Source organism: Antechinus flavipes, chromosome 1 (genome assembly GCF_016432865.1).
Source record: "Antechinus flavipes isolate AdamAnt ecotype Samford, QLD, Australia chromosome 1, AdamAnt_v2, whole genome shotgun sequence".
In the NCBI taxonomy this organism is placed as follows: domain Eukaryota; kingdom Metazoa; phylum Chordata; class Mammalia; order Dasyuromorphia; family Dasyuridae; genus Antechinus; species Antechinus flavipes.
Genome location: NC_067398.1, coordinates 325,249,260 through 325,272,334, shown reverse-complemented (window position 1 = coordinate 325,272,334; position 23,075 = coordinate 325,249,260). Strand labels below are relative to the sequence as shown.

Here is a 23,075-nt window from a genome sequence, read left to right as displayed (position 1 = left end):
TGTTATTGTAAAGTAAACCTCTTTCTGCTACATATTAGATGGTTTCTCTACAAGTATCTCATTTCATTTCAATCCTAAACTTGAACCACTGGACTGGCCTACTTAGTGAGACTAGCGGAGAACCCTATATCTTTATCAATAAAAGATTGTGCTAACTCAACTCAAAAAGGTTACAGTATACATGATAAACAACATTAAAATTTCAATGATTTGCTGAGCATGAATAGTAATTCAAATACTTCCTATAGTTTTAGAGACAGAGTAAGAATAAGTTTTGATTTTTTTACTAAATTATTTTAAACAATGATTTGTATTATGTAAATTTGTGTTTGCACTATCACTATGAACACTGTACTATCATCAAATCTAAGACAGAATAGAAAAAATACCAATCTGAGTTCAGAGTAGTTCTAACATCTTGTCATTTAATGAATTCCTCCAAATGCCCCCATTATCCAAGAAGAAATAAATATGGAGGAGAAATTTAAAAGCCCAGGTTATAGTAATGGAATTCAAAACAGTACTAATAACTAAGTAAAAATATATTGACATGAGGTTAATGATCTCTGAACTATATTATCTCTGCCTTGGAAAACCACATGAAAAGATCAGCACAAATCAACTAATTTTCTTTTTTTCTTTCTTTCTTTTTTTGCTGAGGCAATTGGGGTTAAGTGACTTGCCCAGGGTCATACAGCTAGCAAGAATTAAGTATCTGAGACCACATTTGAACTCAGGTCCTCCTGTCTCCAGGGATGGTGCTCTATCCACTGCACCACCTAGCAGTCCCAAAACAGGAAATCTTCAATGACCAACAGAAGTTTCAGTTCAATCTAACAAACTTTTCCTTGTACAACCATTGAATAAAGGCACTGTCATGACTAAGATACAAAAATTTACAACATGTGAAACAATACGATATTGGGGAAGAGAAATCACAAGACAAAATAAAAGTTCCATTTGTACTTGTCATTTTATTATGCCTGATCTGTAAATCTTTAGGCAGATGAAAACTGTGACAAGATGGGCTTCAGAAAACAGAGTTGGGATATAAAGAAAATTTTAAAGTTCATCATAGACAAATTAAAAAAGGTCTTGAAAATCAACTTGTACATTTTTTTTTTAAGTTCCTTATAAATCAGTAAGCTTTCAAAAAAGGTCTCTCTTCATGCATATAAAGTCCACCAAGCTTTTGGTCCAGAATACAATTGCTGACAGAAAGATGGATGCAGCTGAGTCTATGAACGTGTGTACTTGCCCCAGATATGCAACATAAACACTGAAGCAATGAACAGAAGACTCATTACCAATACTGGAACAGGACCACTGAAAAGAAAAAAAAAAAGTAATGACTAACTTTAGTAGTATAAAAAATATTTATCAGTTACCAGGAAAAAAAATATTTTAAAACTAAGAATCTTAGTAAGTACATCTTTGGGGAAAACAACAAACAACCAAAGATCTTTAAGTAAATGTAATTTTTTAAAATTGCCAAATTAAAATGCTATCATGAGCCTGGCAGTTTTAGTTTATAAAATTAGAAGAAAACTAATTCTATGAATGCTTCATTCCCAAATAATATTTTAATTTCAAAATAGTGTCATCATTACATTTTCTTAAACCAGCTGTCAGTATAAAATAATGACTGAAACATATAGCTAATAAAATGCTAAAAAATTTTATAAGCAGTTATTTTAGACATATATTTTATTTAATTTCACCACACACATTTAACATAAAAAAGAAGAGTAAGTATCATCATGGCAGAATAATTATCAGGATTAAAATATACAGCATAATAATGAACTATATTTACAATATGGAATGGGAGACTCAAATACATTATAGCCAACAGATTAGGAAGAGATGAAATATGATGATCTTTTAAAGAGGAGTCAAACTGGAGGATTCACATGCCCCACTGCCTAATGAGGTAAATTTTATTATACATATACCCATGATTACAGTTCTATTACCATGTTTGTGCAAGTATTAGATTATTTAATCCAAACCTCACCCTCACAGACACATTACCTAGAAATCAAAATTGTATTATTCAGAACATTCCATAATTCAAACTGCTAGTCTCAGGACATTAGATGTAAATTCATCTGAATCAGTCTAATTCTAAATGTGTTTTTCAACTCTTAGCCATTTACCAAAACTGATAGGATGTCAGACTTTAGAGGTACAAGTGACCTTCAGGGTAATCTATTTCAGTTCTCTCATCTTCTAGAAAAGGAAGCTTAAGGCCCAGAAAATTGAAGTGACTTGTGTTTTAAGTTACTCAAATTTGGATTCTGCAATTATAAATCCAGCATTCTTTTCACTGTCCCATGCAAAACATTGAATCTCTAGGCTGTGCAGGCTTTTAGATGTTGTCTAATCCCTCTACTATCTAAAAGTATGAACATTCTGTATAAAAGAGGTAATAATTCATGCTCTACCTGAAGGTCTTTTAATGACCAGGCTTCATTTATTCTCAAAGCAGTCCATTTAATTTCTATTATGCTGTTTTTCTCTATATTGTGCCAAAATCTTGTTTCCTAAAGTTTCTATCCATTGGACCGCAGAATCAGAGACCATAAACAAAAACAAACAAACAAACAAAAAAAACTTAATTCTCTTTCACTGCCAATATTTGAAAACAGTAACGTTTACTAATACATCTCCGAACTACTTTTCCCCTTTCTAAATATTTCTAGCTGCCTCAAACAATTAAATTACAGCATGAATTTCAATCCTTAACTATGCTGATTGTTCTGCTATAGAAAAGAATGCATTAACTTGTGAGCACTTTTCCTAAAATATGTCACTTCAACTAGATGTAAGACTCTAGACATGATCTGACTAAAAGAAAATACTGTTGAATTATTACCTTCCTTTTCCTGACACTATGCTCCTATTAATGCAGTTTATGATATTAGATTATGGCTACTCATTGGATTGCCTCAAATTAAACCTAACCTCTGTTCTAAATCTCCCATGTTTATTAGTTGAACCAAAGTAGAAGACTATGTATTTCTTGTTAAGTTTCATATTATTTCAAGTTTTGTTAACCAGCATGCTGGCTTCTCCCTCAATACCCTGCATTTGTGTTACCTATATTACCTGCTAAGTTAGCCATTTATGTATTCTTCCACATCACAAATAAAAACACTGCACAAAACAAGAGGCAGTAACCGACAGATATGTCTGAACCACTAACTGCTGACCAGCCTGGATGGTAATTAAGTCCTACCTCATCAACTTTTATAATACTTAAAATCAGGACTCCCTAATACAAATTCATTTTGATTCACACTAGGAACGAGTAGAGAAAAGGCCAATTTCTTTCTACAGATACAACATGAAGGTCAGCAAAAAGTGTAAGCATTCACTAGTTAGAAAATTTCCCCCCCCCAAAGCAATTGGGGCTAAAATGACTTGCCCAGGGTCCACAGCTAGGAAGTGTTGTGTCTGAGATCACATTTGAACTCAAGTCCACCTAACTGCAGAGCTGGTGCTCTATCCACTGCGCCACCTAGCTGCCTCCAAGGTAGAAAAATTTCAAAGGTGCAATTTGAACTCCTTTTTTTGATAGTTCTTAATGAATCTACTTTTGTATCTAAATTTATTTACTACACATGGAAGAAAAACATAAGCAGTGGAATTCTAGCATCAAAAGCAAAAAGCAGCAAATGTAAGAAAAGTGGAACTTAGCTCATATTCACTTATTTTATGTTTCTTTAACTTACACTTTGAGCCCAGGGGAATCTTCAGTGTAGAATCTCCACATACCCCCTGTGCCTGCTGAAGTAGTACGGCCTGCACTCCTTGTCCCACAGCTGGCATTTTTCCTACCCAAAAAGTAAATAAACAAATAAATAAAATTCAGTAGCATGCACTCTCCTCTTCCCCCCCCCCAAAATAAACAACATTTTAGCAAAAGTAAGTCTCCATTTTGTTCTTTTGACAGCAAGGGGGTTGAACTGATCAGAAGGATATTACAGGAGTCTTCCTAACTGGCACAAGGCGGGGTCGGGAAGAGGGCAGGACTTTTTCCAGACTTGTATCTACATCAAAATCCTATGTGGCAGTTTGTCACAATATCAGGGCACAAATAGAGTATTTGTGGTCACTTACAGACCAAAGCACAAGCCAAGAGTAGTCAACACTCCCCTTTTTTTAGATCACGCCAACTTAGAAGAACTGAAAACTTACAGGTTCCTAGAAGTATCTCTGAAAATAGCTGTACAAAATTACTAACACTTAGGATATCTAGAAAACAGAGCCCCAGTTTAACAAAGAATTTAAGAAGTTAAGAAATAGAATGGGAAAAAAAAAAGTAAACAACAGGAAAAAAAATCTGACCATAGAAAGTTACTACAGTGATAAAATCAAAACATATATTCAAGGAGGTGGAGCCAAAATGGCAGAGTAAAGGCAATTGCCCAACCTCTCCTCCAAACAGCTCTAAATCCTTTTAAATAATGACTCTAAACAAATTTTAGAGCATCAGAATAGCCAAAAATATGTAGAACATTTTCTAACAGAAGGCAACTTGGACAGTCAGCAGAAAAGGTCTGTGACAACAGAGTGCGCAGTCCTGGGGCAGGGCCTGCCCGCCCATCTCTGAATAAGCAGCAGTGCTGGAGGCTTTGGGATCTCTCTGTCCGGAGGGAGGGGGGTCTGTGGCAACAAAGTGGGAGCTGGTGTGCAGGGCCAGCATATTAGATCTTACAGTGGGGCCCGGACACTTCTAACAGCTCCAGAGCACAAAAGAGTATTTGACATCAGATTCCTAGAAGGATCTCTGAAAACAGCTGCATAAAACCCTGAAGCTTGGGAAAGTGAACTCTCCCCTCCCATCCCCACCCCTCACCCCAAACAGCCCTACTATAACAAAGAGTTAAAAGTAAATGATGGGCTAGGAAAACAAACAAGGAAAAAAAAAACCTTTCTGACCACTGAAAGTTATTATGGTGAAAAGGAAGCTCAAAACACACACTAAAAAGATAATGACAAAGTCAAAGTTCCATCTAAAGCTTCTAAGAAAAATAAGAACTGGGCTCAGGCCCAATGGGAGTTCAAAGAGATCTGAAAAGTAAGAAAGAAAGGTAGAGGAAAAATTGAAGAACTGAGAGGTGTAAAAGGAAATACAAAAAGCTAAAGAGAATGTCTTAAAAAGCAAAATTGGTCAATTGGGAAAGGAGGTACAAAAGCTCACTGAGGAAAATAATTCCTTTAAAAATAGAATTGAACAAATGGAAACTAATGACTTTATGAGAAATCAAGCAAAATCTAATACAACAAAATCAAAAGAAAAAGAAAAAAGAAAAAGGAAGAAATAGGGGGAAAAAATGTGAAATATCTCATTGGAAAAACAACTGACTTGGAAAATAGATCCAGGAGAAATAATTTTAAAATTGCTGGTCTACCTTAAAGTCATGATCAAAAAAACAGAGCCTGGACATCATTTTTTAAGAAATTATTAAGGAAAACTGTCCTGACATTCTGGAACCAGAAGGTAAAATAGAAATGAAAAGAATCCACCAATCACCTTCTGAAGAGATCCCAAAATGAAAACTCCCCGGAATATTATAGCCAAATTCTGGAATTCCCAGGTAAAAGAGAAAATATTGCAAGCATTTAGAAAGAAACAATTCAACTATAGTGTAGCCACACTCAGAATAACATAAGATTTAGCAACTTTTTATATTAAAGAACTGGAGGGCTTGGAATATGAAATCCCAGAGCTAGAATTTGCAACCAAGAATCATCTACTCAACAAAATGAGTATAATCCTTCAAAGGAAAAGGTGGTGGTCATTCAATGAAACAGGATTTTCAAACAATTCGTGATAAAAAAGACCAGAGATGAATGGAAAATATGATTTTCAAATATAGGACTCTAGAGAAGCATAAGGAGGTAATCAGTAAAGTGATATCAAAGAAATTAATATGGTTTATCAGTATACATTCTTTTAACTCATTAGAACATTTTCATTATTATGACAGTTAGAAGGAGAATATATAGCCAGAGAGCATGGATGTAAGTTGAATATGAAGGGATAATATCTTTTTTAAAAAAATAATGAAATTAAAGGATGAGAGAAAAATGTACAGAGCAGAAAGGTAAATGAAGAAGTAGAATGGTACAAATTATCTGCCATAAAAAAGAGGCAAAAAAAAGCTTTTACAGTAGAGGGGAAGAAGGGAAAGAGAGGAGTGAGTAAACCTTACTATCCTCAGAACTGGCTCAAATAGGAAATAATATACATATTCATTAGGGGTATAGAAATGTACCTTACCCTGCAGGAAAACTGAAAGGAAATGGGATATGGGAAGGAGAAAAGGGGGTGATAAAAGAAAAGGCTTATTGGGAGAGGGAGTGCTCAGTAGCAAATAGCTATACAATATACTAGCAATAGTAATTGTAAAAAACATTTACAAATTGTAAAAAACAAGCTTCTCTGATAAGGCCTCATTGCTCAAACATAGAGAAAACCAAGTCAAATTTATAAAAAAAATTAAGAACCATGCCCCGGTTGTTAAATGATGAAAAGATATGGTCTGTGCCCAAATGGCTACAAATTATTTCATGGATATCCTTTGACTTAACAATACCACTACTAGGCATAAATACCAAAAGAAAGAAAAGGAAAAAGAAAAAAAAAAAGAAAGAAAAATGACCTGTATATACAAAAAAAAAAAATTATAGCAACTCCCCCCCACCCTCCAATTAAATAAATAAATGTAGAAATTGCAAAAAAGCCCATCAATTAAGGGATGGCTCAATAAACTTTTGTATGTGTTTTTGATGGATTATTATTATTCTCTGGGAAATGATGAGGACAGTCTCAGGAAGAACAAAAACAAAACCTGGAAAGTCCTCCATGAACAAAGTGAAATATACTGTATACAAAGTAATTGCAATGTTCTAGGATGACCAGCTGAAAATGACTTTGTAATTCTTAGTAGTACATGCATCCACAACTATTCTGAAGGAAGCATTCTCTATTTTTCTCTTTTTTTAAAACAATTTTTCTTAAAATTTTTATTTTCATTAGGGTGGGAGATCTATGTTTTCTCTTACAACGTGATTTTTATGGAAATGTTTTGTATAACTTCATATATGCTTTTTTAATTGTGGATGGGGATAAGGGAGGGAACCTAGAACTCAAAAATCTTAAAAACTTTTTTTGAATTTAACTAGTGAAAAATATTAATACATTAAAAAAAAAAAAAAACAAGAAAAAATATGAAATGGTTTCAGACCATGGAAGATTTCACAGAGATTTTGAAAATAAGTAAGAGCAATAGAAGCAAATTGGGTCAAAATAAGTGATGTAAAAAAATTTATGAAAAGACTCAAAACTTGGTAAGACACACAAAAAAGAGTAAACAAAGTAACACTTAAAAAGAAAAAAGCAGACTGGGTCAAAAAACAAAACGAGGAGAAGAATGCCTTGAAAAGAGAATTGGGCAAAAGGAAAAAAGAAACACAAAAAATTACTAACAAAAAAACTCCTTAAAAAGTAGAATTGGCCAAATAGAAAATGAAGTACAAAAGCTCATTCCTTAAAAATCAGAATGGAGCAAATAGAAGCTAATGATTTTTAATGAGAAATCAAGAAAACAATAAAAACAAAAACAAAAGAATGAAAAAATAAAATATGAAATCTGAAAACTGAATGTGAAATATCTCACTGGAAAAACAAATGACAGATCCAGGAGCAATTATTAATTTATTTTTTGGATGATGAATCATAAACAAATTTATTTTAAACAGTTCTTTAGCATACATATAACTTCACTATTTATTAAAGATGAAAGCATGTGAATGAGACGAATGTGCTTGTTTTTACATAAAGAATTAAAACTTGCTAGAATGACCCCTTTTACTGTTCCAAAATTTTTTGAAGCCCCCATGTTCAGTTAAACGACTCCATATGAGGCTGTGACCCACAATTTAAGAAGCTTTGTACTACAGAAAAGGAAATCTTGGAAACTAGAAGTACCACTAAGAAATTATTGTAATAGTTCAGATTAGAAGTTACGAGACAAAATTTAGAATTAAGAGGGGTGGCTGCTTGAGTGGAGAGGAAGGAGTGGATGTGGGATGTATTTTGGAGGTTGGATCAGTAGGACTTGGCAGCTCACTGAATATTGGAGTAGTGAGGAAAAGGGAGAGAATCAAGCATCCCTTTGAAGATGCCGGAGTGTGAAACCTTCAATATAAGGCCAAGAAAAACTTGGAGGGTGACTTTTAGTGTTGGGTTTTGCACATGTTCAGTTTGAGATACAGATGATACATTGGAAATATCTATTAGTTAGTACTTAGGGACAGGAGCCAGAAAGGGTAATTTTAAAAGAACCTTTATTTCATGTTTCAAAAAAATTATCAAAGAAAACTCTTCTGGTATTCTAGAACCAGAGGATAAAAAAGATATTGAAAGAATCTACTGATTAGCCATTGAAAGAAATCCAAAAATGAAAATTCCAAGGAATATATATCCAAATTCTAGAACTCCAAGTTCCAAAAGAAAATATTGCAAGCAGCCAAAAAAGAAACAATTTAACTGTATCATTCAGACATAGTCAGGATAACTCAAGATTTTGCAGTTTCTATATTAAAGGATTGGAGGTCTTGGCATTTGATATTCCAGAGTGCAGAAGAGCTAGAATTACAACCAAAATTGAATACAATTCTTTGGGGGAAAACAGATACTCAATGAAACAAAGAACCCTCAAGCATTTCTGATGGAAAGACCAGAGCTGAATAGAATAACTGACTTTCAAATATCAGACTCAAGAAAAGCATAAAAAGGTAATCAGGAAAAAAAGAAGTACTAAGGAACTTAAGGTTAAGCAGTTTACATTCCTACATGGGAAGATGATACAACTCACAAAAACTTTCTTATTATTGGGGTGGCAGAATTTATAGAGAGAAGGCACAAGAGTGACGAGTATGAAAGAATGATATCTAAAAATATATATATTAAGGAAAAAGGAATGCATTTGGGAGAAAGGGTAAGGAAGAGGAAGAACGGCATAGATTAATTCACATAAAAGAAGCAAGAAAAAACTTTTATAATAGAAGGGAAGAAAAGATAGGTAGGTAGAAGGAGGAATAAGACAGAGAGTAAGTGAACCTTACTCTCATAAAAATTAGCTGAAAGAAATATTTTTCTATAACCAAAAATATCTCTTATCATACAGGAAAACAGAAGGAGCTAAGAGAAGAGGAGGAAACAGAAAGGCAGAATGAGAGGGAGAGGGTAGAAAAGGCAAAGCACTTTTGAAGAAAGGGTGAAAGGAGAAAGAGAATAGAATAAAGGGGAGAGAGATAGAATGGAAAAAAAAATGATCAGCAATGATAATTATGAAAAAAAATTGAAGTTTCTCTGAGCCATTCCCCCAACTAATAAGTGATCAAAAGATATGAAGTTTTCAGATAAAGTAATCAAAGCCATGTGAAAAAAATGCTCTAAATCACCATTAATTGGAGAAGTACAAATTTTAAAAATTCTGAGGTACTAACCTCATACCTATTAGATTGGATAGTAGGACAAGAAAGAAACAATAAAACAAAAAAATAAAAACAAACCTGTAGATTTGTGTAGTTCTCATTCTGTTCCCTTCCTTCTTCCCAAAGGGCTATAAAACTAACAATGCTACTACCCCCAAAGAAATAAAAAACAAAAAGGGAAAAGACTGACCAAAAATATTTATAGCAGCTCTTTTCTAGGACAAATTTAGGGGATGCCCATCAACTGATGGAGGACTGAATTGTGGTATTTGATTATAATGAAATCCTATTTTGCATTGATATGATGAGCAGATGCTTTCAGAAAAACTTAAAACTTTCATGAGCTAATGAAAAGTGAAATGTACTATGTACAACATAAAAGCAGTATCAGAAAATAATCGGCTATAAGTGACTTAGATAACTATGAAGGACTTAAGATGAAAAATACTATCCATCACAAGAGTAAGAACTGAATAAATTGAAGCATAATTTTTAAATTTATTTTTCTTCAGGTTATTTTTTTTATCTATTTTCCTATACAACATGACTACAATGGACATGTTCTGCTTTATTAAAAATGAATGACCTGTATCAAGCTAATGAATAACTGTATCAAACTGCTTGCCTTATCAATGAGAATGGAAGAAAGGACTAGGAACTCAAAGTTTCAAAAATGAATGTTAAAAATTATTTTAGATGTAATTGGGGGGAAATAAAATACTTTTTAAAAAAAGTACTAAAGAGAGAGAGAGAGAGAGAGAGAGAGAGAGAGAGAGAGAGAGAGAGAGAGAGAGAGAAAGAGAGAAACACAGGAATAATGATGCACTACTAGTAGACATGTGAACTGTGGAATTATGTTCCAAGCCATCAAATTATATATAACTGGTAATACAAATGAGAGGTCTATCTTCAAAACAGTGAAAGGAAAAGGAAAAGGATCCATATACACAAAAATACTTATAGACCTTTTTTTTTTTTTTTTTTTTTGGTAGCACAAAGAAAACTGGAAACTAAGTGAGATGCCCATGAATCTGAGAATGGCTGAACAAATCATATTACATAAAAGTAATAAAATTCTATTGTGAGGAAGGGGAAAGTTTCAGAGAAACCTGGGAAGACTTGTATGAAGTATGTATGATATATGACTGATCTAGAAGGAAGGGAACAAAATGAGAACAATTTATATAAAGACAAACAATTCTGAAAGACTTAAGAACTCTGATTAACACAAGTCTAGCCATAATTCCAGAAGGCCAATAAACCTTGTTATCCATTTCCTCAGAGAGGTGAACGATTATTTTTGGACATGACCAGTGTAATAATTTGTGTGGGCAATAATTAGAATAAAATGTAATATTCTATATGAAAAGAGATTATGATCTGAAATATAATGGTGGTTCTGTTGTTGGGGAAAGGAGACAATGTTGCAGAGATCAAGTCCTCAAATATTACTACAACTCACGTAGCTCTCCCTTCTGTTTATTACTATGGCCTCCCTACAGTTTTTAACACAAAATTCAAATAATTTTTATTATTTTATCATTATTTTTACATAGATAGACCTTGTAAACCTTACTCAGCAAAACTAATTTCTAGAGGAAAATGGGTATATTACATAAAAATTAACCACAAATAAGAAATCTGAATGAAAAAGTCACCAAAAAAAAAAAAAGGCATTATTTTAGACTTACATCCATGAAAATCTAAAATTTACAACACTTAAGACAGTGATGGGCCCAGAATAAGTATTCGATTAAAAAAAATTTAAAGCAGCTATAATTTAAGGTTCTTAAATAACACTTTTAAAAATTCAAGGGTGTGAAGGTGGTTATGATTTTCATAATTACTGACATGTGTAATGAATATACTAATAATTGAGACTTCTCAGAACTGTCTTTTCTGGGTGGGGTTTAGTCTTATAATGCAGCTTGAAGTGATCAGATCAATTCTTGACAATGCTTTCCTGTGTATGCTTAGAGAAGTGAATAAAAAGATAGCAGAACTTGTTCCTGTCACAGAATTCTGGTATTGTCCCCTATCAAGTAACAACTCTCAAAATTTGAAACAATTACTTAAGCTTTATCCCAACAGGACTGGAGATCACATACATTTTCCTATACCTGTAGCCTTGTCATGGAAACCACTCAAGCCCTGAAAATGATTTTATTGTAATCTACATTTTTCTTCCCTTCCCATTTATGATGTATGTATAAAATCTCTTTTTCCTGCAACAGCAAAGGTCTCTAACCTAGGAGACCTTCCAGTTTGCAAACTGTTTTCCTCATTCTCAAAGTGATTAAACTGTTATTTGATCTTTAAAACCTGTCTCTTGGCCTGCTTTGTGGACCTCCAACTATTCAGTTTAAAGATCAAAGTAGTAAAATTTTTGTTAACAAAGATGATCTTAAGAAATGAGGCATAATTGCCCATTTACCATTCTCTTCATTAATTCTCCAAATTAGAAACAATCAAGTCAAGTTTCTGTGGCAAGCACTGATATAAGTACAGGGGGTAAAAAAAAAAAAAAAGGCTAAAAAGAGTCCCTTCTTTGAAAGCACTTGATCATAACACTCCTGTGCTTTCTATTGCCACCAGAAGAATAAACAACAAATACCTAAATCTGATATTTAAGGATTTCCAGATACTGTGGCTCCAACTTACCTTTTGGCTCTTATTTCATGCCTCTCCTTCATGCTTCATATGCAAATTATTACTTTACCAGTCTAATATTCCTATAAACCTTACTTAGTAAAAGTTCTTCCCCGACACATTTGGAATGTCTTCTCTCCTTATTTCTGTCTCTCCATCAGATAACCACTCTCCTCTGGGAAGCCTTTCCTACTAATCCTCATCCCTGATTAATACTCTCTTCCGCCTCGAATTACATTGTATTTATTAATCTTGGTTCGTGTCATTTTGATTCAGTCCAGCCCAAGTAAAATATAAGCTCCTTGAAGATGGAAATGATTTCCTCTTTATCTGTTCTTCCACCTTTCTAAAACATTACCTGCAAAAAACTTATTAATTATTTGATGAATCGAACAGTTTCAAATCAGGTCTCCTTTGGTTTCTTTCTCCATGGAAGCACAATTCTAATCCTTCAGTCTACTGATTATTTCCAATATATCCCATCTATATCTTGTCTGTACGTAGTTGCTTGTGGTCTCTCCATTAGACTGAGCTCCTGCAGGACAGGGGCTGTATTTTGCCTTTCTCTATGCCTCCGTCGATTAGCTGGGGGCCCGCACGCACCCGGACACACACAGTTCTAGGCATGTAATAAGGACTTAATAAATGTTCATTGACTGACAAACTCATGCCATCTCTTCTATGTACAACACACGGTGAGCGTTTGATATGTATACCCAGAGTTTAGTACAGTGTCTGGCACACAGTAGGCGCTTAATATTGACTAATTATAAAAAATATGCACAGTAGCACAATGTGTTGTAAATAGCAGAGCTTAATAAACTATCAATGTACCTAGCTTAAGATAATTAGGACACAGCCCTTGATTTCTCGGAGCTAACAATTAAGCACAGACATGAGATTCTGTTTCAACATTTACTGGCCTAAAATCGGAGCGGCCCAGGGGTCAGATAGCCCTCGCTGCTTACCTCTGCCTGACTGTAGACCCTGCGGCCCTGGCGGCCACAGCTTTGCTGGGAGACCGGCCCGAGGCGCCCACGTTGGTACCGCTGGGAGTAGGGCCCGGCTGTGGACAGAGAGGAAAAAACCGTGTAGCGTCACTTACACAAGTCCCAGCCCAGCACCACCATCTGCCTCCAACCCAGGGAATCCCATCCGAAGTCTTCTCAGCAACCCGTCTAGTTCCGGATTCTTCAAATGCTAGCAATGACACCCAGGCCAAATGGAACCGGACCGAGGGGCGAACTCTTACCATCACTGGAGCTGAGGAGGTAGCAGACCTGGCAGCAAACCGTCCAACTTCTGTGGCAGTTACCGTAACCAAAAGAGTAAGCCTCTGCTTGGCTTTTCAGCCGGAGGGACAACCGCTTCCTGTGGTGCTTTATCAAGTGCCTGATTTAAAATATGCAAAATCTCAAAAAAGAATAAAAAGTGCTTAGCATTCTGATATATGTTTTCTCCACTGAACAAGAAGAAGTATATGAAAATTAGTTACACCGCTGAAAAAACAGACAAATAAAAAAAACAGGCTTGAGGATTTCCGGCAATGTATGAGACATCGCAAACTTTTAGCTAACGTGTCCAAATTCATTCAGGCCCCAAGAGGGGCGGAGCTATTCTCTCAGAAGATGGGTCAGAGAAATCGATCCAATGCCACGCCAGCACCAGGTCGGCTGCGGAGGGGCGGGGTTGCGGTGTGGTGAAAGGGGCGGGTTTGGTCTTCGACCCGCGGCGGTCGCCGGAACCTCGGTTCCTCTTGGGTTTCCTGGAGGGGTCAGCGCAAGCGCGAGCCCACGGGGACTCAGGGGCCGGCGGCCATGCAGCCTCGGAGGTCGGAGGGCCGCGGCCGCGGTCCGTCAGTGTTGTTCGTGCATCCGGACTTCGGCGTGGGCGGCGCGGAGCGACTGGTGCTGGATGCGGCCTTGGCATTGCAGTCGCGCGGCTGTCGCGTCCAGGTGTGGACGGCACACTATGATCCGAGCCACTGCTTCTCAGAGAGCCGACAGCTGCAGGTCCACTGCGCCGGGGACTGGCTGCCCCGAAGCCTGGGATGGGGCGGGCGCGGCGCGGCGCTGTGCGCCTACCTGCGCATGATCTATCTGGCGCTCTACATCTTGCTGCTGAGCGGCGAGGAGATGGACGTGATCGTGTGCGACCAGGTGAGGGGCCCATCCGTGCCTATCACCCGAGGGCTGCAGGGAGCCTTAAGAATAGTGCAACCCAACTCATTTTACGAAAAACAGACTTAAGAATAGGGATTTGAATCTCTTAAGGTCAAGTCAAATCATTTATTAACTGTCTGCTTTAAAAAAGTATTGTGTTTTAAAGCAGAGTTCAATTACCCACCCCAAAGCCCACATTTCTCGATACTTTTCGTGGTGCAATGGGTAGAAGGCAGAGCCCGGAGGCAACAAAAATTGAGTTCTAATCTGACCCTGGCAGTTATGTGACCTCAGGGCTCTGCCACAGTTTCCCTAATAATAACTTTCCTCCCAGAATTGTGAAGATCCTTCGTTCAGTAAACATTTACGCTAAACACTGGGATTCCAATAAGTTAATATTTGTAGAGCAAGTACTACTGTTTCTGGCGCATAGAGAGAGTCAAAAATAAGTTTACTTCTTAATTAGAGTGATTTCTCACTTTTAGTTATCTTTGTTTTATCTTTTGCATAACCCGCTTATGAAGGAGGCTCTCTCCCTTAGACTGAGTTCCTTGAGAGCAAGGTACTATCAATATTCCTTTTTTTATATCTCTAGTTATTAGCACACTGCTTGGTACCACGTCCAAATCTTGTCCCCAATGTTTTCCCTTCTAGATTACTATCTATCTCCAAATATATTACACACACACACACACACACACACACACACACACACACACACACACAGAATTGTTTGCATGTTGCCTTTCCCATTAGAATGTGAGGGAGCTCTTTGAGGGCTTCCCCTTCTCTTCCCCCTTCCTCCCTCCTCCTTTCCCTCCCTCCCACCCCCACCCCATCTGTAGCCCAACACAGTCCTGACACAAAATAAGTATCTTATAAATGTTTGGTGACTCTTAATGTTATTATCTGATACACTCATAGGGAGTGTTGGAGAGTGAACTTGAACCCAGAGCTTTGGACTCTAAATCCCATATAGCAAGTGCATTGTATAAATACCATGTGTGAGAAAGGAATCTGGGTTAAGTTAAGTGGGGCAGGACAAGGTACAAGTTTTATAGAGCACCAGAAATAGACATGATCCCCGAATTTCATGTTCCACTTTGCCATTTAATTTAATGACTATGGATGATTTTGAGTAAGAGATTTCCCATCTCTTCAGTTTCTTCAACTGGTAAAAGGAGGGAATTGGGCTAGATGATTTCTAAGACTCCTCCTAGCTCTAACACGATTCTATGATTTGCCACATACCTCACAATAAGTAAGTTGGAAACAATAAATGTTAAATGTTCACTTTAAAATGAAATCCATTTGGTTCCAGTTCTCTTTTTAAAATCTGCCTTGCATATACTTTTATTACTATGCTTTTGCATTCAATCTGAATCATGTAATTCAACCCATTCTATTTGCAGATGAAGACATCGGAGCAACAGGAGGGAAATGATACTCTTTTGCTAAGAGAACCACAGTATGCCTTTTTTAAAAATTTTAAAGCAGAGTTCAATTACCCTAGAAGACTTCAAAAATGTCCTTTGCTTCCTTGCTACAGTTTTCATAGTAAAATAACTATTTCTTGGAGGGAAAAAATTGAATTGCAAATAATGATAGCATGCCTTGCTTTCTGGCTTCCATCAAATCCCATCTTCCTGGGGATAGGTTTTAGTAACTCTTACCACCATCTTTTCTCCCATCTCTTGTTCTCCCAAGTACCTTCATTCTGAAAGTAATTTCAGTTTGTGTGTGTGTGTGTAGTAGTTTACCTATTGTTTCTTTCATTAGAATCTGATTCTTTGAGGGTTGAGAGAGACCATATATTTGAACATGTTTTGTTTTTGTTTTTCATAGCAAGGGCACAGTGCCTAGCATATAAGCATATAATATATGCTTGAAGACTGTGTCTTTCAATAAGTTTTTAAATCTCCTTTGGCCTTGGTTTCCCCATCTGTAAAGTGGGAAGGAGTTGACTGGAGGATCATGTACAAATTGTAATCTTGACTCCATTTTTAAAAAAATCTACTGTGCATAAAAATCCTATGTAAGGTAACAGACCAAACTACTGGGAGTATATTTCCATTATTATAGAGATTCTTTACTTTCATTAAAAGTGACTGACAGATAAAATACCATGACCCTTACATACATACTCATGGCCTAATCAATTTGATTCTTAGAATCTAAGAATTGGAAAATTCTTCACTAAGAATTTTTAACTGATCAAGAATCCTTCTATAAGGTTTTGCTTTAAGATTTCAGTGTTCGGTAATTGATTGTCCACTGGGACAGCTCATTCTGTATTTGAACAACTCTAATGATTCTGGATGATGATCTTTTGTATTGAGCTGAATATTTTGCACCTATTGTGCTTGCTTCTTCCTTCTGGGACCAAACAGACCTTCCACTTCTATTCTAAAGGACACCAGATTTTGATTCAGAGAATGCAAGTTTTAATTTCCAAAGTATTTGATGAACTTGGGCAGGTCATTTTCCCTGATTTGATTGGACTCAGTTTCCTCATCTGAAAAGTGAGATTGGACTTGATGATTTTTTCCTCTCAGTTTAAAATACTTTCCAGTAAAATCCAAATATTTGAAGATAGGTCTGTTTCGGCTAAGCTGAATATACAGTATTTCTTCAGTGGATCTTTTAATGATGGAAAGACTAGGGATTTTAACCTCTCTCATTTTTATTTCCAAAATAATGAAATTGGACATGTTGATATCTATGATCTTTTTGTTTTTTAAATTTATTTTTTCTAGAGAGGAATCCTTTAAAAAGTAAAATTGTTTAAGATATAAAATGAAAGCAATATAACAGGCCTAGCAGACAAAATTATTCAGTTAATAAACATTTGTTTAAGGTCTACTATGTACCAAGAATTGTACTACGGTTAGATAGTACTTAGCAGGTGATTTTTATACAGTATCAAAATAAATTCTCTTCCTTCTAGCCACATATTTTTGTCTTGTTTTCCCAGTTTCTGTATCAGTGGAACTGAGTGTATTTAGGACAAACATAAGCCCCACAGTTGTGGGAAATAACATTGTTTGAAAATGAATAAATCAATGAAATTTTGCAGAGACTTAAGATTTTTTTTTTTTAAAGAGAAGTTAAATTTAACATTAATTTGAAGTTTGCAGTATATTTCTAATGCTATAGAAAAGTAGGTAAGGAATACTAAGTATTCTCTAGGTTTTTGTGAATTTGAGAGTAAGTTTAGAAATCATTCACCAAATCTTAATGCATTCTTATCTCTTACCTCTATTGTTTTCTACCATTGTGTTCCTGAGCAATTCATTTGTCATCTCATAACTTTACTTTCAAACTCTAGAAAAATGAGGGACCTGGACAAGATGACCTTAAAGGTCCATTCTAACTCCAAATTTATGATTCTGTATATGCAGTTTTTCTGTAGGAAAGGGACATGAAAATGTAGAGGAAGTCCCATCATATTTGTAATTTTAAGTGCATACAACACAAAGTAGATAGTTTTCTTGAAATAATAAATAAAAATCATTTTCTTAACCATTTTTCATTTCTTCTTTAATTAGGTATCCGCTTGTATTCCAGTGTTTAGACTGGCCAGACATCGGAAGAAGATACTGTTTTACTGTCATTTTCCTGATTTACTTCTTACTCAGAGAAATTCTTTTCTTAAACGACTCTACCGAACCCCAATTGATTGGGTAGAAGAGTATACTACTGGCATGGCAGACTGCATTGTGGTTAATAGCTCCTTCACGGCAAATGTTTTTAAAAACACTTTCAAATCCCTAGTGCACATAAACCCAGATGTTCTCTACCCTTCTTTGAATGTCAGCAGCTTTGACAACACAATGCCTTCGGATATAGATAACTTAATTCCCAAAGGAAGGAAGTTTGTTTTTCTTTCAATCAACAGGTATGAAAGGAAGAAAAATCTAACTCTTGCTTTAGAAGCATTACTTGATCTACGTGGGAGATTAGATCTTCAAGACTGGGAAAAAATTCATCTAATTATGGCTGGTGGTTATGATGATCGAGTCCTAGAAAATGTAGAGTATTATAAAGAACTAAGGAATACAGCCAACCAGTTTGACCTTACCCATCATGTCACATTCCTGAGGTCTTTTTCAGATACACAAAAAATTTCTCTTCTTCATAATTGTACTTGTGTGATTTATACACCAAGCAATGAACATTTTGGCATAGTTCCTCTGGAAGCCATGTACATGCAGTGTCCTGTCATTGCAGTGAATTCAGGTGGACCTCTGGAATCTATTGTAGATAATGTAACAGGGTTTTTATGTGAACCTGACCCAACACAATTTTCTAAAGCAATGGAAAAATTTATCAGAAATCCTTCCTTAAAAGCCACAATGGGATCAGCAGGAAGAGCCAGAGTGAAGGAAAAATTTTCATTAGAGGCTTTTACAAATCAGCTATACCAGTACATAAGTAAATTGTCAGAATAATTATATAGTTTTAAAACCTTTCCTAGAGGCAGTTAGATGGTACAGAGGTTTTAAGGCCTGGATTTGGAGTCAAGCAGACTCAAGTTTGAATTCTACCTTAGTCAGTTACTAGCCATGTGACTCTGAGCAACTCATGTAACCTCTCAGCCTCAGTTTCCTCAGTTGTAAAAATAGTAATAATAGCACCTACCTCATAGGGTTGTTGAGGATCAAATGAAATAACACATGTAAAGTGTTTTGCAAACCTTAAAGTACCAAATAAATGATTAATACTGGGTTACTATTGATTGACTAATTTTGATTAGATTGATTAATCCAATTGACCTGGGTTCCAAGACTCAGTTGTACTTCCAAAAAAAAAAAAAACAAACAAAATTTTCTAAGGCAGAATGGATTTATCATTTACTAAAAACAACAGACATAGGTCTAATCTTTTTCATCTTTTAAAGAATTTTAAAAGGAAACAAAACCCTAGAGATCTTATTATTGTCTTTAAAATATTAAGGCATAAAACCTGAAAAAAAAATTCCTCAAATTTTAATTTTATCTAGACAAGTATTTAAGTTACACACTCACATGCATACACTTGTGTAAGATTAAATCGTCATAAAATATCTGCCCTAATATTTAGTATTTCTGCACTAAAAGTACTTGGTCAGTTTTACAAGGTCTCCATACTCGGGGGGAAATGTATATATTTTTTGGAAAAGATTAATTATCACATTGTAAATGATATTTTTATATACTGTTTTTGCTTGCCAAAAGGTGAAAACAAATATATGTGAAGAAACAAATAAAAATGGCATTTTGTAAGCATTTTTCTTTTAAATTTTGGGCTGCATTTTTCAGTATTGCCAATAGAGAAACCATCTTGGTACCAAAGTTTGAAATGACAGAATTTAAAAGTCATAAAAGAGATATCTGTAGTGTCACTTTTATTAAATTTCTGTAACAAATCATATTAAAAGATGACAATAAGAATATGATTTTTTTCCTACAAATGCAATGAAATAGAAAAGAAAAATTAGTTGTCAGTGAAAAACAATGTATTATGTTCAACAAACATTTTGTACCTTCTATGTGCAAAACACTTTATGGGTATCAGAGGAAATACTTAAATAGATTCCTGATCTTCCTTGGTAAACACTTCTTCCAGTTAGTAGATTATACAACCTATCCATTGCCATTTGTAAAGGGCTGAAACTATTAAAAGGTGAACTTGAATCAGACAACCTAGCACTTAAGGCTAATTACCTATTTGATATGAGACAATGACTATTAGCATATGTTTTGGATAAATGGCTCTTTTCACTGTTTGGTGCTTACTGAATTTTGTGTTAAGATAATCCTAGGCAAGGATTAGAGAGTGGGGTGAGAGAGGCAACTCACTTGGCAGCAGTACAAGGAGGAGAAAGGTGGAGATTCTGGACTCCAGAATGGAGAAGAGATCTTTGGAAAAACTCTGGGCAGTTTGCCTGCTTTTTTCATTCCTCCTTCTAAAGACCAAGAACTCTAATTAATCCTGGCTCTGGCTGATCCTGAGGCCTCCAGGGAGCTAGCTTGGATTTAACATTTTGGCGCCCAATGTGTGAACCAAGGATCCTAATTTCACTGAACAAGTCCCTGTGACCAAAAAAATAGGATGAGTATTTTAATAGACAAACAGGGAAGTTACTTTGTTAAGAGCTAAACTAGTAACTCTCATTTTCTAGCTGAAATGGGGCAGATATTAGGAAAAGATTCTCCTGCAACCCCACCCCAAGGGAGATCTATAGGAAGCATACTCAGATTGATAAAGAAGCAAAGTTTGATTGTAACTTGGGAGCAGATGGATGAACTCATGGATACGTTAGAATGCATGTGGCCTTGGTTGTTCAAGGAAGAAGAAATAGAGGCAGATAATTGGAAACTAGTAAGAGATCTACTATGTGAACATTACAATGACAAAGATCCTGGTTCAGTTTTTAAAGAAACATTCTATGTGTACAACTTAATACAATTGGTCTTAAAGAATCCCACAAGTTCTAGACAAAAGAAAAATTTTTTAAATAGCCAGATGAGGAAGTGTGAGGAGAAAGAGGAAAAGAAAGGAGAGATTAATGGAAATCTCACCAGAGAGCATGGGGAATTAAGTGAACTTAAAGAATGTGATTCTCACTCTCACAGCCCAGCTTCAACTCCACCTACACCTGAGCAGGTCCTTGACCCTCCCCCATCAACTTCACCTTCCTGGGTGGAGGGAGGAAGAGGAGTGGGAGGGGCAGTGATATCACCAGCACCTCCCCCCTAACAATCATCCCCTCCTATGACTCAATTACAAAAGGCACTACTTAAAGCCAAAGAGCAAGGGCAGAATACAGCTGATTTGAGAATAGAAATGTATTGTGTGATTGAACAGCTTAACTCTAGGTCAAGAAAGCATAAGATACACTTCTTTTGATCTAGAAATCATCAAAGACCTAAAAAAGGTTTGCACTTTTTATGGGGCTACATCATCTTATGTTAAGATTTTATTACAGAATTTAGCTTATGAGATTTTAACCCCTAGTGATTGGAAATCTACAGCAAGGACATGCTTAGAACCTGGACAAAACTTGTTGTGGCTTTCTGAATATAGTGAAATCTGTAGGATACAAGCCCAATGAAATAGTCAAAGTGGAGTTCATACTCCAATCACCTGTGACCAACTAACAGATGTAGGTTCTTATCAGACACTTCAGCACAGATTAATTACCCCATAGCATCATATGAGCAAATTGCTTCTGCTGCTATCAAAGAATGGGGTTTTATCCCAGGTAAACAGGACAGAGGAGAGGTCTTCACAAAAATAGCACAAGGATCAAATGAACCCTTTGCTGATTTTGTGGGACGTTTGCAGACAGCTGTCATACGAACTATTAGTGAAAATGCAGCAACAGAAATTATGATGAGGCAACTCACCAAAGAATGCAAATGAGGTTTGTAAAATAATTATATTAGGACTACACAAGGATGCTCCTTTAGAGAAAATCATAAGATGCTGTGCACAATGAGCACAAATACCTTTTATATCCAGGCTATGATGCAGACTTCCCAAGATCCAAACATGGGAAGATAGGGTCCCTTTTGGCAAGGGACTTCCAGAGAGACTCATCAGTGCTTTCAATGTGGTAAAGTAGGGCATCTGAAAGCTCAATGTTGGCATAGAGACAGAGTGAGAAAACAGAATGGAAGAATAAGACCCAAAACCCTATGTCCAAAATGCAACAGAGGCTTCCATTGGGCCTTAATGTTATGCTTGACTACCTATCAGTTGCAACCACTGTATGACATTTTAAGGGGAGAGTGTTTAAACTCGCCACACCAGCTTACAAAAGAAGCTGAAGAGGCTTTGAGAGAAGTTGAACTGGCTTTATCCAATGTAGTTGAAAGAGTCACTCAAAAAGCCTTGGAAATATCAGTTTTTGCTACACAAGAGACACCCACAGCAGTCCTTCATCAAGGAGACGGTGTGATAAAGTGGGTGAACCTCCCAGCACAAGCAAAACAAAGTCTTACTCCTTATCCAGTGCTTGTGGCTAGAATTTTATTAAAGGCCATTAAGCGAGCAGTACAATTATCTGGGATAAGACCTAATAAGATATATACCTTTTATATTAATGCACAAATTAATGTGTGCTTTGAAACCATCCCAAGTGGCAAATTTTGTTGACCACAGCTCCAAATTTTACACATAGGTCTCCATTAAAGATAACCAGATATTACATAATTGGCTATGGATTCTTGAAGAAAAGATTTCTAATGTTCCTCTTAAAGGACCAACTATCTTTACAAATGCATCCAAATATAATATTGTGCTCTCGTGACTTAAGTATAAAGAGAGTAGTCAGAAATCCTTTTCAGTCCACTCAGGAGAATGAATTGTATGCGATCATTCTAGCTCTTATTATCCAGGAGATATAAATATAATATCTGATTCGACCTATTCAATAGGTATGGTACAAAGAATTGCCTCAGCCCAAATAAAATTTGTAGCTTCCAATATATATCAGCTCTTTAAGGAACTTCAAGAGCAAGTGAGAAAGCATCCAAGTAAGATTTATATCTTGCATGTCCACTCTCATAGTGGACTTCCAGGTCCTATTTTGATGGTAATTAAAAAGGCAGATAGCCTTCTAACTATGTTGGCCAATACTCCTTTATTTCAGAAAGCCCAAGAATCTCATTCTAAACACACCAGGCTGCTTGAGCTTTATGTTTACAATTTGGAACAAGAGAGGAAGCTAGGAGCATAGTAAAACCTTGTACAGCTTGCCTTCCT

General features: G+C 36.0%; 2 protein-coding genes across 2 annotated transcripts; one reads left to right on the top strand and one right to left on the bottom strand.

Annotated features, from left to right (window-relative positions):
* Positions 1-954: 954 nt before the first annotated feature.
* SEC61B (SEC61 translocon subunit beta) lies at positions 955-13,523 on the bottom strand. Its single transcript, XM_051966736.1, has 4 exons — positions 13,415-13,523; positions 13,131-13,228; positions 3,738-3,839; positions 955-1,326 (listed from the first exon to the last, which is right to left on the bottom strand). The coding sequence occupies exons 1-4, from the start codon at positions 13,415-13,417 to the stop codon at positions 1,239-1,241; spliced, it is 291 nt and encodes a 96-aa protein (XP_051822696.1). The 5' UTR covers positions 13,418-13,523; the 3' UTR covers positions 955-1,238.
* A 153-nt stretch (positions 13,524-13,676) lies between these two features.
* ALG2 (ALG2 alpha-1,3/1,6-mannosyltransferase) lies at positions 13,677-19,591 on the top strand. The gene is made up of 2 exons (XM_051966729.1): positions 13,677-14,321; positions 17,873-19,591. Exons 1-2 carry the CDS (start codon positions 13,980-13,982, stop codon positions 18,773-18,775), a joined length of 1,245 nt encoding a protein of 414 aa, XP_051822689.1. The 5' UTR covers positions 13,677-13,979; the 3' UTR covers positions 18,776-19,591.
* The last annotated feature ends 3,484 nt before the right edge of the window (positions 19,592-23,075 follow it).